At 43.7% G+C, this 13,968-nt stretch overlaps 1 protein-coding gene across 1 annotated transcript in view; it reads left to right on the top strand.

Annotated features, from left to right (window-relative positions):
* The window catches only part of Ahrr (aryl hydrocarbon receptor repressor), a 74,898-nt gene extending 65,402 nt beyond the window's left edge, over positions 1–9,496 (top strand). The window contains exons 8-11 of the mRNA XM_055598038.1: positions 2,802–2,998; positions 7,388–7,449; positions 7,683–7,821; positions 8,491–9,496. Of these exons, the coding sequence (XP_055454013.1) occupies positions 2,802–2,998; positions 7,388–7,449; positions 7,683–7,821; positions 8,491–9,496 (1,404 nt within the window). The remainder of the gene's footprint in view (positions 1–2,801; positions 2,999–7,387; positions 7,450–7,682; positions 7,822–8,490) is intronic.
* Positions 9,497–13,968: the final 4,472 nt, after the last annotated feature.

The raw sequence follows: 13,968 nt of genomic DNA, 5'->3' as shown, positions 1-13,968 counted from the left end.
TTGCTATTATGAAGCACCATGACCAGAAGCACATTAGAGAGGAAGGGGTTTATTTAGCTTAAACTTCCACATCATAGTCCATCACTGAAAGAAGTCAGGACAGGAACTCAGGCAGAACCTAGAGGCAGAAGCCGAAGCAGAGGTCAGAGCTGCTTTTTGGCTTGCTCAGCCTGCTTTCTTATAGACTCCAGAACCACCAACCCATGGATGCCCTCACTCACTGTGGTCTAAGCCCTCCCACATCAATGATTAATCAAGAATATGACCCACAGGCTCATCTACAGCCCATCTTATGCAGGCGTTTTCTCAACAAAAGCTCCCTCCTTTCTGATGATTAAACTAACCAGGACAGGACTGAAGGAGTCTGGAAGTTAGTGTGGGATTTTGATATGTTACAGGTCTGTGCTAGTAGGAAACTAGTAGGGAGGTAGGTTCTGGGGGCAGGTAAGGGAAGTGATGGCTCTTCCTAAGAGTAAGCTTTTCTTTATTGCTAGATTTTTTCAGTAGGTAATAAAGGCTTTTGTTCTAATAATGTTTCATTCTAAAGTTTAATTGTGTTAAAGGTGTTACAATAATGAATTCTATTCATGAGAGGGTTTTACCGTATAACAGAGCAGACACAAACTTAGAATAAAACTGAAACAAATACCTGATAGAGGAATTAGTTTGATTTTAAAGTTGTAATAATATCTACAGAAATAAGTGTCTCCAGTAGCTTAATTTACCTTCATAAGACCTGCAGGGAATTAAGCCAGTTAAATTTCCAACAGGAATGGAAGACTTGTCTTGTTCCTGATTTCAGTGGGATTGCTTTAAGTTTCTCTCTGTTTAACTTGATGTTGACCATTGGCTTGCTGTATATTGCCTTTATTGTGTTGAGGTATGTGCCTTGTATCCCTCATCTCTCCAAGACTTTAAACATGGATGGGTGTTGGATTTTGTCAAAAGCTTTTTCAGTGTCTAATGAGATAATCATGTGGTTTTTTTTTCTTTCAATTTGTTTATATAGTAGATTACATTGATGGATTTTCATATGTTTAATTGTTCCTGCATCCCTGGGATGAAGCCTACTTGATCATGATGGATGATATTTTTGATGTGTTCCTGGATTCAGTTTGTGGGTATTTTATTGAGTATTTTTGTGTCGATGTTCATAGGGAAAACTGGTCTGAAATTCTTTGTGTGGTTTAGAATCAGGGTGACTCTGGCCTCATAGAATGAGATTGGCAGTGTTCCTTTGTTTCTGTTTTGTGGAATAGTTTAAGGTGTAAGCTCTTTTTTGAAAATCTAGAATTCTGCACAGAAACCATCTGGCCCAGGACTTTTATGGGGGCGGGGGAGACTTTAAAAGACTGCTTCTATTTCCTTAGTGACTATAGGACTATTTAAATTGTTTACCTGATCTTGATTTAACTTTGGTAAACGGTATCTATAAAAAACAAACATCTATTTCATTTAGATTTTCCAGTTTTGTGGAGTACAGGCTTTTGAAGTAAGACCTAATGATTCTTTGGATTTCCTCAGTGTCTGTTTTTAATGTCCCCCTTTCCATTTCTGATTTGTTAATTTGAATATTGTTTCTCTGCCTTTTAGTTAGTTTGGCTAAGGATTTGTCTATCTTGTTGATTTTCTCAAAGAACCAGCTCTTGGTTACATTGACTCTTTAAATTATCTTTGTAATTTATTGATTTAAGCCCCGAGATGGATTATTTCCTGCTGTATACTCCTCTTGGGTGTGTTTGCTTCTTTTTGTCCTGGAGCTTTCAAGTGTACTTTTAAATTGCTAGTATGAGATCTCTCCAATTTCTTTATGAAGGCATTTAGTGCTATGAACTTTTCACTTTGCACTGCTTTCATTGTGTCCCATAAAGTTGGCTATGTTGTGCATTCATTTTTACTGAATTCTAGAAAGTGTTTAATTTCTTTATTTATTCTCTGACCCAGCGGTCATAGAGTAGAGAGTTGTTCAGTTTCTATTACTTTGTGTTTGTTATTGTTAAGCTCCAGCTTTAATCCATGGTGGTCCGATAAGATATAAGGGGCTATTTCAATCTTCTTGTATCTGTTGAGGCTTGCTTTGTGACTGAGTATGTGGTCAATTTTGAGAAGTTTCCACGTGGTGCTGAGAAGAAGGTATATTCCTTGGTCCCCAGGAGGATGTGCTCCACCAACATAATGGAGGCATGTGTGTTACCGCTACTTTTAAACTCTATTTTATTTCCATTTCTTAATGCCTCTTTCTCCCTACTCCACCCCAATCCTTTCCAACATCACAACAGCAGTTAGGAGAGAAAAAGAAGGTTAGTTGGGAGAGGGAGTGTAGCTCTCTTTGGCTCCTTTCTGCTGGTGAGGGTTGTTGGGTCCCTTGGCGGAAGTCCAATCTTCTTTTCAGGATATCTCTTATTTCTTCTTGTCACACTGCATCTACAGCAAGCAGGAGCAGCAGAGGGAAGCACCAGCAGCCTTTTTCTTTCTTTGAGTGGGTTCAACACTCTCTGGGCTCTGGCATTTATTCCCTCTCCAGAGTCCTCAGATTTAAACTATCTGCAGCTGGCAAAGAGTCCCTCTCAGAGCCCGCATAGCAAATAGTTTGCTGCTGTGAACAACTTGAATCAGTCCCACATCCCACACCTGGGATTAAAACAAAAACATGTTTACATATCATAAACCAAAGCTTCTATGATACAGGTGTTTCCTAACGTTTTAGGATGAGACTTGCTTGATGGTATTGCTACAAAATTACCCTCACATACTTGAGTCCGCTATGTGAACAGCATGTTTTTCTGTCTTTAAAACACCAGACTATGCAGTTCCAAGGAAAACTAAAATTCCTATTTGGACAGAAGAAGAAGGCACCATCAGGAACCGTACTGCCTCCCCGGCTCTCATTGTTCTGCATTGTGGTGCCAGTCCTGCCTTCTGTGGCTGAAATGAAAATGAAAAGTGCCTTCTTGAGGGCGAAGCACAGGGCAGACATTGTGGTTACAATGGATTCAAGGTGAGCATGGATTTTAACATTGTGACATTGGATGATGAGAGCAAAAAGCTCTATATGTTGTAATATCTTTTTCCCAGCCAAAAAATAAACATGAAGTTCGGTATTTTTAAAAGCATTACACAATGTACCCGACAACTCTTAGGGGAAAGCCGCTTTTTAAAATCGGTGCGAACTACAGCACCACACACTTTCATGCTCTGGAGCTGCACTTACCCTCCAGGCTCGGCCCTCAGAGAGGCCAAAATGGCCTGTCACCTCTGTGGGCCCTGCCTCCTCCGCAGTTAATTGGTGTTGGGGACAGCACAGGAAGATCTATCTAGTGGTCAAATTTGAGGTTAGTGTGGACTGTGCCAGCTTTCTAGGCCCTCATTTGGCCAGTCCTGTGGCATTTTCTTTGTTTTTCAGGAGCAGAAAACACACCCAGTTTTCTGGGCCATTTACAGGAGTTATTTCAAATGCTATGCATATAAAGTTATTTTCTACCTGGTGTAGAGACATGGGGGTATGAGATCAGAGGGAAGACAGATTGAGACACAGTGATGCCTCAGTTCTGAATTTGATTTTTGTTGTGTGACACTATTCCTGGAGAGACATGAACAAATATCTCCTTGCTTGATATGGTGAACTGATGACAGATCAAAGTATGGACAGCACACAGTCCAGCTTGGTGGACCAATGGGTTTCATTATGCGTGAGAGGATACTTACAGGAGCAGAAGTGACTCAAAGAGAGCTGCGCTGATGCCCACCTCAGCATGAGTGACACCTCACAAAAGCTGGAAATCTGGAAACATTGCACAGCCTTCAGGCAGCTCAATAGGTCACTTGAGCCCATAGGTCACCTTTCCTGATAGCTCAGTTGGTCTGAGCCTTTCCTAAGCAGCTCACCTTGTATGAGGGTCTTCTGGGCACCTTGGCTTGTGAGATTCTTAGCAGTTTTTAACTGTGCGTATATTCATGAGAGATGCCTAGTAAATCCATTCAGTTTCAGGAACTTCGTGAAGATGTTCTGAGTTATTTACTTCCTGTCTTAATGATCTTCCCTGAAGGATGGAATGTTTATCTTTCCTTAGAACGTCTTGTTTTACTTCCCTGTAAAAATCCTGTCATTAAATATTCCTTTTACATCCTTAAGAGCTTCTCTCTGAGATGGAAGGTTTTAATCTTAGAGGAAACTGCCACATAATGATTTTCCACATAGATTGTGGGCAACACTTTCTGGTGTTCACTATATAGTAGTAGTCAAACAAACAAACCCCAAATTCCCAGTCGATTGTTATTCAGTGAATAGAACAAACTGCCCATCTTCTCCCTCCAGAGCATACCAAGATCCCAGGCTGTGGCTGCATTAGTCAGAACAGCAAGGCCTGTAATAAACAGTGAAAGTTGAAATAGGCCCTCCATCTATTTAAAATGAACCAGGAGTTTCAGCTGTAACCCTGACTCTATTCCTAATCCGAACCATGGTGCTCCTCTCATGGAGTCATTGTGAGCTCTCTTCCGGCCTTAGTTGCTGGAAGAGTACTGGAGAGGCCATAAGCTAGGACTAAGCAATAGATTGGTCACTCAGTCTTGGCTGCAGCAGAGACACCACAAAGGATGAAGGGGGTTGTGGTGTAGCAGAGCAAACAGGATCCCTTCCTTTTCAGCTAGTGATCCAAGGGAGAGCACAGAATAGTCCATGCATCAGGAGGGCTCATTAGAGTCATTTACCCGGGACACTTGGGGCATGATATCCTCAAGTCAAAATGGGGATGCCAGTAGAATGGGCACTGCCTCTCCTGAAATGGCCCGACAAGGTATTTAACCGCCCTCATGGAGACTGTACTGTAGGAGGGGACAAGACTGATGAGGAAATGGTTATCCCAGAGGGTTACAGCTTTCTAACCACAGAGCTCTGGGAACACTAATGCTGTGCTCAGAGCTGGGCCTGTAGAGTGACCTCTAGTGCAACCTTGAATTCCAAGCAGGAGAAGGCAATTTCTGGTACCATTTCACTCAGTCTCGGAAGCATGATGGGCACAAGATTGGGTACATGGGACACCCCCTTTCAAGGAGACACCTGGATGGATTTGTAGGATTTCTGAAGATGGCATCTCTAGAAGTAGGTTTCATACTGTGCAAAATATTGGAACTCTAATGGAGAACCTTGTGTTCAGACTCTGCCCCCTCTGCTTTGAGTTGAATTCAGAACGGCTATCAGCAAACACACCACAGTTCATTCTCTGCAGGGGCAGAGATGGCGGTGCCAGGCCCTGAGAGCTGGCTCTGGGAGCAGCTGCTGTCTCTCACAGCTTTTGTAATGAGGACATTGTGTAGGCTGTTCCTCTTTATTTCTTCAGCCTGCTATGTCCTTTCACCTATCTGCTAAATTTTATTTAAAATCCTCAAATCAACCATTGTCCATAGATACACAGTAGGAAGATATGACTCTCAGAGAGTACACATTCTGAGAAGTGATCCAGGAGACCAGGCTTCCCTCTCTCTCAGTCTCAGCAACTCACAGACCCCATGTACAAAGAAATAAGCCACACAGAAATAAGAACACTTTGGAGTTAGTCCAGCAGACAGAGTTTGAAGCCCAGCACTGATACCCAGTAAAGGGGCATTGTCAGGCAAGTCACCTAAATTTCTCCTTCAAAAAGCAAAATGAATCTATCAGGATGACCCAAAATTATTCTAAATGGAACTTAAGGGCAAAATCTACAACACCAGTAGTGCTAGCACACCAGGCTCAGCCACTCATCCAAATATATCTATTAAAGAGACCACTCACAATAAAAATGGAGAAGGGAGACATTGACGGTGGTACATTGGAGACAGGAACATTTGAAAGGGTCCTGCCCCATATTTGGAGCACTTACATAAGATTTTGGCTTAAATAGAGGCAGAATAGGAGTAGGGATAAGAGGTATACTTAGTTAAGCAGTTCTAGTCAAGGAAGGTATGGTAATTTGGTTAACCATTGTCTCCATTCTGGTTCTGCAAAGTGGTCTGAAGAAATCCTTATTCCTTGAGGAGATAAACTGGGTTTCAGGAGATATTTACTGCTTCTTCAAGCTTCAGTCCCACCCTCATGGACAGTCTGTTTTATGAGGCTCCCCTATTGCTGGAATCCAAGGTGTCTGCAGGTTTGTGAAAGGAGTAGAAGCATCTTGTCCCCTTTTAAGAACATGAAACAGAGCCAGGTGGTGGCGGCAGCACACACATCCCAGCACTTGGAAGGCAGAAGCAGGCAGATCTCTATGAGTTAAAAGCTAAATGGTCTATAGAGCAAATTCAGGACAGCCAAGGCTATACGAAGAAACCCTGTCTAAACGAAAAAGAAAAAAAAATAATATGAAATAGAATGCAGTAAAGAGCTGACAATAAGATTCTCCCATTATTCTTTGTGCCTTAAGCCTTAAAGACGATGAATGAAATAGTGTGCTGGCTAGTTTTATGTCAACCACAAACAAGAGTTATAGGAAAAGGAGGGAACCTCAACTGAGAAAAATGCCTCCATACGATCCAACTGTAGGGCCTTAGTGATTGATGGGTGGTGCTATCCCTGGAGCTGATGGCCCTCCAGTTCTATAAGAAAACAGGCTGAGCGAGCCATGATTGAGCAACCCAGTAAGCAGAACTCCTCCATGGCCTCTGCATGAGCTCCTGTCTCCAATTATCTGCCCTGCTTGAGGTCCTGCCCTCACTGCTTTTAATGATGAACTGTTACATGGAATTGTGAAATAAACTCTTTCTTCCTCAAGTTGCTTTTGGTCATGTACTTCATCACAGCAATAATAGCCCTAAACAAGACAAATAGGGTAGGTAGCCCTAGTTCCTAGATAGATGCTCCAGGAACAATTAATGTACTATGTAGGTGATCTAAAGTAAAGAACACAGATGCAATGTGAAGGTAGAGATGCCAGACTTTCATTCTGCTTTTAGAGTTTTTGTGGACTCAGTGAGGATTCTGGTTCTTAATAAAAGCAGCTTCCAAGTGCTTGATACTAACTCTCATCACACCCCCAACACTCACGCTCCCATATTTACCCTGAGGGTAGTGGCTTCATGATCAGTAATTAATTGTTATGATGATTGTATGAAACACAACTTCCTTGAATCACAATAGTCAAGCTTACTTTTATTCTGACTTTCTGGAGGGGAGGAAGGTGCAATCTCTAAATGCCATACACCCCTTGAAGTAATTCATTAGCTTTGTATTGGACCCCAAAAGTTCTATAAGAAAACAGGCTAAGCAAGAAAAAAAAAACCCTCTGCAATATAACTATTAAAAGGTATAAGTTAATTTCTATCTTCTCTTGAGCAAGCAGTAATATTTGTCTTGCTAATTTCTTTCATTGTCATATTGTTTCCATACATTGATGTTGTTATCTGGTCTTCACAGGGCAAAAGCTGTTACAAGTCTGTGTGAATCAGAATTGCATCCCAAACCCAATTACATAGCAGGTACTTCTAAAACTTCATTTTCTCATCTCATCTCTATGGCAAGATGCTTTTGTCCCTGAAGAGCTCCCCATGCCTACAGAACTCTATATTCCCTGTAGATGTCATGGCCAGTGGGAAGTACCACTGCCCAAGATAACTGCCTACTGCTGTTACTCTGGTCCTGGTCATTGCTGGGAACAAACCTCATCATTAGCCCTCATTGTGACATCCTTTTCCTCTCTAAACTCTAACAGGAAGGAGCAATGGAGAAAATGGCATTTCTCTCTTTAGGGGACAAACAGATAGGAGCTACTGGGCCCAGGCTCTAGCCAGGCCTTCGTGTCTATGCCTCAGGGGTGGTTCTGACCTCCTGGATCCCAAGGGGACTTCAGGGTAAGTGGTAACAGACTACACAGTCCCAATCTCTATTAAATCACTGTGACTATCAGAGTGAATAGAATGGGGTAGGCACAGAGAAGAAATAGTTGCTGTAGCCCTGACACCTGCGTGCCTGTAGACATCCTCTCAGCCTGGGTAGCAAGCATTCAGGGAGGAGTATGTTTGTTCCAGAAATCCTTTCAGGACACAGTCCTTCTCCCACCTGCCCACCCTCTCACCCCATCCTGACCAAGGGTATCTTCACCAAGATGGCTACTAAGTAGCACCCTCCTCATCTCTTATCACACAGGTGCTAGTCCTGAAGCCACAGTGTCCTGTGGTCAACCACAGGATTGTTCTTTTTAGTTTGATAGTCCCTAAAATATCATATTACTCATGGTCATATGGCTGACGGAGGACACTCTCCCATGCCAAGAAATGCCTTCCTGGAGCAAGGGCTGCCTGGGAAACTGGGGGGCAAGGACAGGAAGATAGAGCAAGGAAGGCTCTTCACTGGTCCCTGACTGACAAAAAGGCCAGTGTGTTTTGGGAGGAATTGAAGCTGCCCTTGGGATTTAATTAGTGTGGTGCTAAGTTGCCATCCTCTCATAGAGAGGCTGAGGCCCTAAGGTAGTGAGACTATCACTTCTGTTGCTATGTACAATGGCTATCTTTTCTCTGAAGGGACAAAGAAGAGGACCAGAAGCATGTACTAAGGAGATCCCCTGGTGCCCGGGGCCAGAGGGAGATGCACAAGTACAGTTATGGCTCGGAGACACCAGTACGCTTGAGGCACCTGAACTGGAACATAGAACAGCGAAGTCAGGAGGACCCTACCAAGCTGACTCGACAGCCCAGTAAGAATGAGTCCTCCACATGTCTGGCACCCTATGGTTCCTGTGTGCCCTACTCTGGGAGCCAGGGCATGTTTGGGGTCAGCAATGTGGCTTCTTTCAGAGATTCACCAGACCATCCCACTGGTGCCTACTGCAGCCAAATGAACAGATCCTTGCAGGAGATCCACCAGCGCCAGATGGAGCCTTCCCCTTGTCATGTCCCCCAGGGCAGCCTGGGATCGAGAACCCCTCTGCCTGGAACGCAGCGCTTCACAGCCAGGGGCCTTTCGACAGAGGATGCAAAATTGCCCAGCCTGCCAGTGACCATCGGAACCCCATGTAATCCAGTATTGTCACTGGAAGTGCCGATCAAGAGGGAAAGTGAGTCTGGATCCCAGGATATAGCTGATGCCAGCACAACTAGCCAGGTGTGGCTGGGAGCCAGTGACATGGCTAGGAGGCATCTGGTCAGTTTCCCAGCCAGGTTGCACCTGAAAACAGAACCTGACTATAGGCAACAGGTCTGTACCCCACACCTTGGGCATGGTATGCTGGGAGCTAATCCCCACAGCAAGGATACTGTCGGATCCTGCAGGGAGCAGGCTCCTCTTTATCCTACACATTGCACCTGCCTGGATCCAGAGCTTCCTCCTCAACTCTTCATGCAGGGCCACAGTGAGAGCCAGCACCCTCCTTTGGGCCAAGGCTGCAGAGCTCCTATTGTTAAGCGTGAGCCCCTGGAATCACCAGCCTGGACCGTACCTGGTCAGGTGGCTGTGCCCAGGGTGTTCCCTAAGAGTGCCTCTATAACTGTGATCCCACCCAAAGGCTCCAATGGAATTTTCCTACCCTAGAGCTGCTGCTCAGCTGGAAGTCTTAGTCCTTGGATGATGGAATGTGATCAAGGATTCTTCTAGTGAAACTCTTTACGGGACTCAATGGGCAAGGCGAGATCCCCTGCCTCATGTGTGCACTTACTTAGACATGTAGCTGAGCAGTACAGCACCAAGGGACTCTCATGCATAAATCTCAGTCTGTTCAAATGGACAGTTTCTCTTTCAGAAATTAAAATGTTTAAGGAAGTAGCCAATAGTATTCTATGCTGGGCAGCGCTCAAATGATTGTCAAAGTGGTGCGTCCCTAATGCCCAAGCTTGCTAAACCTGTATGCAGCAGGAGCTAAGGCTCCAAGTCAGGATCTGATACCATACTTGGCATAGTGGTGGTCAGGGAAACATTCTGTCCCAGGGTGTTTTCTGTGGGTCGCTGAGCACATTTTATGTACCTGTGTCCCTGGGCACATCACATGGTGGAGGCTACAGTTTCCAGGCCAGGAACCAGAGAACACAAAGGGTAATGAAGAGGCATTGTCCCTGGCTGTTGTCTACAGGACTTCCAGGTAAGGCAACAGTTCCTAGCCCAGGGAGACTTAGGGACAGGAAGACATCCAGCATTTGTTTTGATTTGTAAAGGCAATGCACTCTGATTATAGGAAATGTGGATATCATGTATAAATCAGAAAGGAAAAGTCACCACTAACCACCAGCAAAATGATGTATAGCTGGTAGTACAATTGAGAGTGTTCCAAGGAAGGGCTTAGATCAGAAGCCTTTATCCATTAGCACAGCATCCACCGAACAGGAAAAGCCTGCTGTGCTCTGCTTGCCTGTTTGGTACAGTCTTCCTCCCTCCGTCTCTGATGCCACTTCTGAGGAACGGCAGGAGCTTGACGGAAAGGCTCGTGTCTAATTCTAGCAGGCAGTCTCTTCAATACAGACTTTCTCTCCTTTACCTATAGCTCCAGGGTATCGCTGCTCAGCCACTGGCTTAGTGAAGAACCTGCCTGGAAGATGCCTGTCCCTTACCAGAATCAGGTTGAGTGAGCAGGACTAGGTCTTCTGCGTAGCTTTTGAGCTGTCTGGTTCCCAGGAGGACTCACCGTGGGACAGGGATATGACTGAAGATTTTCTAGAACTGAGATGCTAACCGTAAGAACCAGAGACTTGTGTTCTCTCTGTCCCTCAGTTGATTTTCAAAGGGTACTACAGGAGATGTGCTGTTGTAGATGTGCGGTCTGCTCATACCTCCACTCCAGCTTCCTGTTCCCTAAAGCCTGAAGTCAGGATGGTTTCCCAGTCTGCCCCTGTGCACCTGTCTCCCTCATTCCATCAAACTGTCCCAGTCCCATGTTACATATTTCTGCCAAGCATAGCTTATCCTGTGGATATTAATGAATAGCAAGAGGTAGAATTTGAGTGTTCCTCTACACCTTCTGTTCTAACCACATGCCCAGCTCCTGAGGGCAGGACATGCTCAAACCACTCACATACCTGCCGTTCTAGCATTTCCCTCTGAAAGTGCTTAGCTGTGTTCCTGTCCTCAGCCACACTCAGCATCCCATACACTTCTTACACAAGGAGCAGAGAACAAAGCCAACTGTTATATATATAACAATATATACAACATTTACCAAGAATCCTGGAGCCAGTAGAAGAAACCTAGGAAAAGAATCCATGAAAATGTAATTCAGAGCATAATCAGGCACGGTGCACCCGAGAGACAGAAGAGAGGATGAGTAGTTCAAGCCTCCACGAGACCTTATCTCAAACAAAACAAAACAAAACAAAACAAAACAAAACAAAACAAAACAAAACAAAACAAAACGTATTATTACTTACTTACCAATTTTAGCCAGATTCCCATCCCCTTGATATGTAACCAAAGAGCTGTGTCCCCGATGAAGTCCAGACACCCTCTGCTCAGGTAGTCTGAACCTTTCAAATGTACCTCATCTGCACCCCTGCTGGGATGACATACCAAATGTGGAGTGTGGGCAGCTCAGCTGGGACCTGGGCTTCCCTGCAAGGCAGCGATTGTGGACAGAGTTGTTGCACTTGGATGTCGGTTCTGCAGATTTTTTTGGCAGCATTACATGGTAAGTTTGGATACCTGGTGCCAACACTTTCCAAAGGAGCTCAGATCTCTCAAACATGCACTTTTGTTGCTCATTCAATACAAATCTCCAGTCATCATGCACAGGAAGTCCACAAAGGTTGCTCCTACTTAAAAATTTCTCCATTTACACTAACTACAGGCATGTTTTCTTGTGATACCTAGCTTTTACCTATATGGCTAGAAAATATCAAAAAGTCAAATTTTATGAGACATGGGCTAGGAAGGAATAAATAAAGTGTCCTTTATATTTGCAATTTCTACTGGAAAAAAAGTCCTCAAAATGTAGACCCAGTGAAGTTTAAACAGATACACTACAATGCAGCTTTCTGTGCTGTTTTCTCATTGTTCTTGTTTTACAAGAGAATCCAAATGCATTCCTTTGTGGTTTGTACTAAATTTGCAAAACTTGTGTAAAATAAATCTCACATTGCCATGTATTTAGTATAAGATTGTGTGCCTTTTCCTTCAGAATGCTTTAGGTTCACATTCTAGGACAGCAGAAGGGGATAATAAATGTAAAACTAGAAGGGCTAGAGTTGAGGGTTGGGTTTGAGTCCTCCTCTAATCTCTTTGGGGGTTGGAACCCTCAGGTACCCCAGACTCACACTATCTGTGAAAAGTGAGGAAGCCATAGCAGAGGTCGTCTTTGATCTGAAGATAGTTTTCTCCTGCTCCTGCAGTAGTTACCACATTGTAATCCCTTTTCTTTATGGCTTATGCATTTTGTATCTTTACAACAGTCTCTGTGGCTTTGAGAAAACTTGGGCAATTTGATGCTAATTTTCTGAGGCTTAATTGGCCACTGTGAGAAACTTCCTCCTTTACTAACCCTTTTGTTTCCTTACATCTAAATTTTTCTCCTATAACAGTTTCACCATGTTTAATCCACTTACTTGCACTCATTTCTACTTCCCATTCTGTTTTCAATTATGTATGATTCCCCTTTTCCCACTTTCTCTGCTGTTTGGAATCCTCTATGCTCTCATCCTTCTCTTTTTCTACTTGTTTGAAAGCTGCAATTCAATATCCTGGCTGCATATTTAATAACATATAATCTGGAGCTAAGCAGAAACTCTGTCCTCTGAGAACAAGAACAGGTCTTGGCCACATCAGAATTCACTTCTGTTGATACTGAGGAGGGTCAAAAAGCCCCTCTGGATTTCCTTTGCCAAAGGGTAGGCCTCAGAACTACTCCTTAGGCTGAGAAGTGAAGTGTCTTTGGCAGCCTTCTCTACTCTAGGGCCCAGCATAACCATGCAGCCTTCTAAACATCCCAGTTTCATTTGTGTTTCTGGATCCACCCTTGCACAAAGGAGGCTGTGATCATCTGGGTTTCCAAAAAGAGTCTCTGTCTGCTCTCCACATACTTGGAACCTGTGCCTCCTCCCTTGCTCTCCGTGGGTATAATCCTGAGATGGGGCCACTCATCTTCCTGCTTCAGGGCAGTAGAACCATAATTACTACATTGTTTCTTTCCCTACATTGGCCCTGGTTACTCCTGTGCCTGCCTATTAATCCTCATATACATTCAAAAGTATGCTTAGTATATTCATCCATTGATCCCAAGTGTCTCCTTAGCTTTGTCACTATGTAGTTGCCACAAACAGAAATCAAGAAGGATTCTTATTAATTTGTAAGGAAACCGAAGTTGAGTCCTTTACTGAAGCAGTTCACTTCTTACTAGGCTAGCTAACTGAACCAGTTAGGGAATATCATAGCTAAACATTCCACTACATAGCGGGCACACTAGATTAGGGTTAAATATAAGCTAAAACCAAACATGTAACCAAACCAAACCAAACCAAACCAAACCAAACCAAACCAAACCCCTGCAGCTTTTGTCTTGGTAGCTGTGCCTCCTGACTCATTCATCTAAACATTCACGAAGCTTACATTTTTCCTTGTATATCATAAAATAAGGGGCCTGTGCACTTTTCCAATTGCAACTCATACACTAGGGGAGGGTCTGCATATTCAAAAGACTGACTTCTTTTGCGTTATGGTTATGACAGGTTACCTACATTGTTCCACTGTTTACTGAAATCTGCCCCATCATCCAATGATTTGGGAGATCCAGACTTTTAAGTGTTGTTTTAGGTAGGTGCACCAACTCAACAAGAGTATATGCAGAACAAACAAACAAACAAACCTGTCAAGTCAGTGTTGTCAGACCTGATGGGTTAGTGAAAGAACCGAAACCCGCCAATATTTACTAAAAGTTCATACCAGTGTGGGAAAGTCTGTTTCTGGCTGTTCCTAGTTGCCAAGGCAACGTGACGTTTCCCTGCTTCCTTTAGCTGGAGGAATTCCACCAACTGTTTTTTGCTTCTTCTTCTTCTTCTTCTTCTTCTTCTTCTTCTTCTTCTTCTTCT

This window comes from Psammomys obesus, unplaced genomic scaffold (assembly GCF_907164565.1).
Source record: "Psammomys obesus unplaced genomic scaffold, mPsaObe1.curated_primary_1811, whole genome shotgun sequence".
In the NCBI taxonomy this organism is placed as follows: Eukaryota; Metazoa; Chordata; class Mammalia; order Rodentia; family Muridae; genus Psammomys; species Psammomys obesus.
The sequence above is the reverse complement of the archived record's forward strand: the minus strand, read 5'-3'. Positions and strand labels throughout refer to the sequence as shown.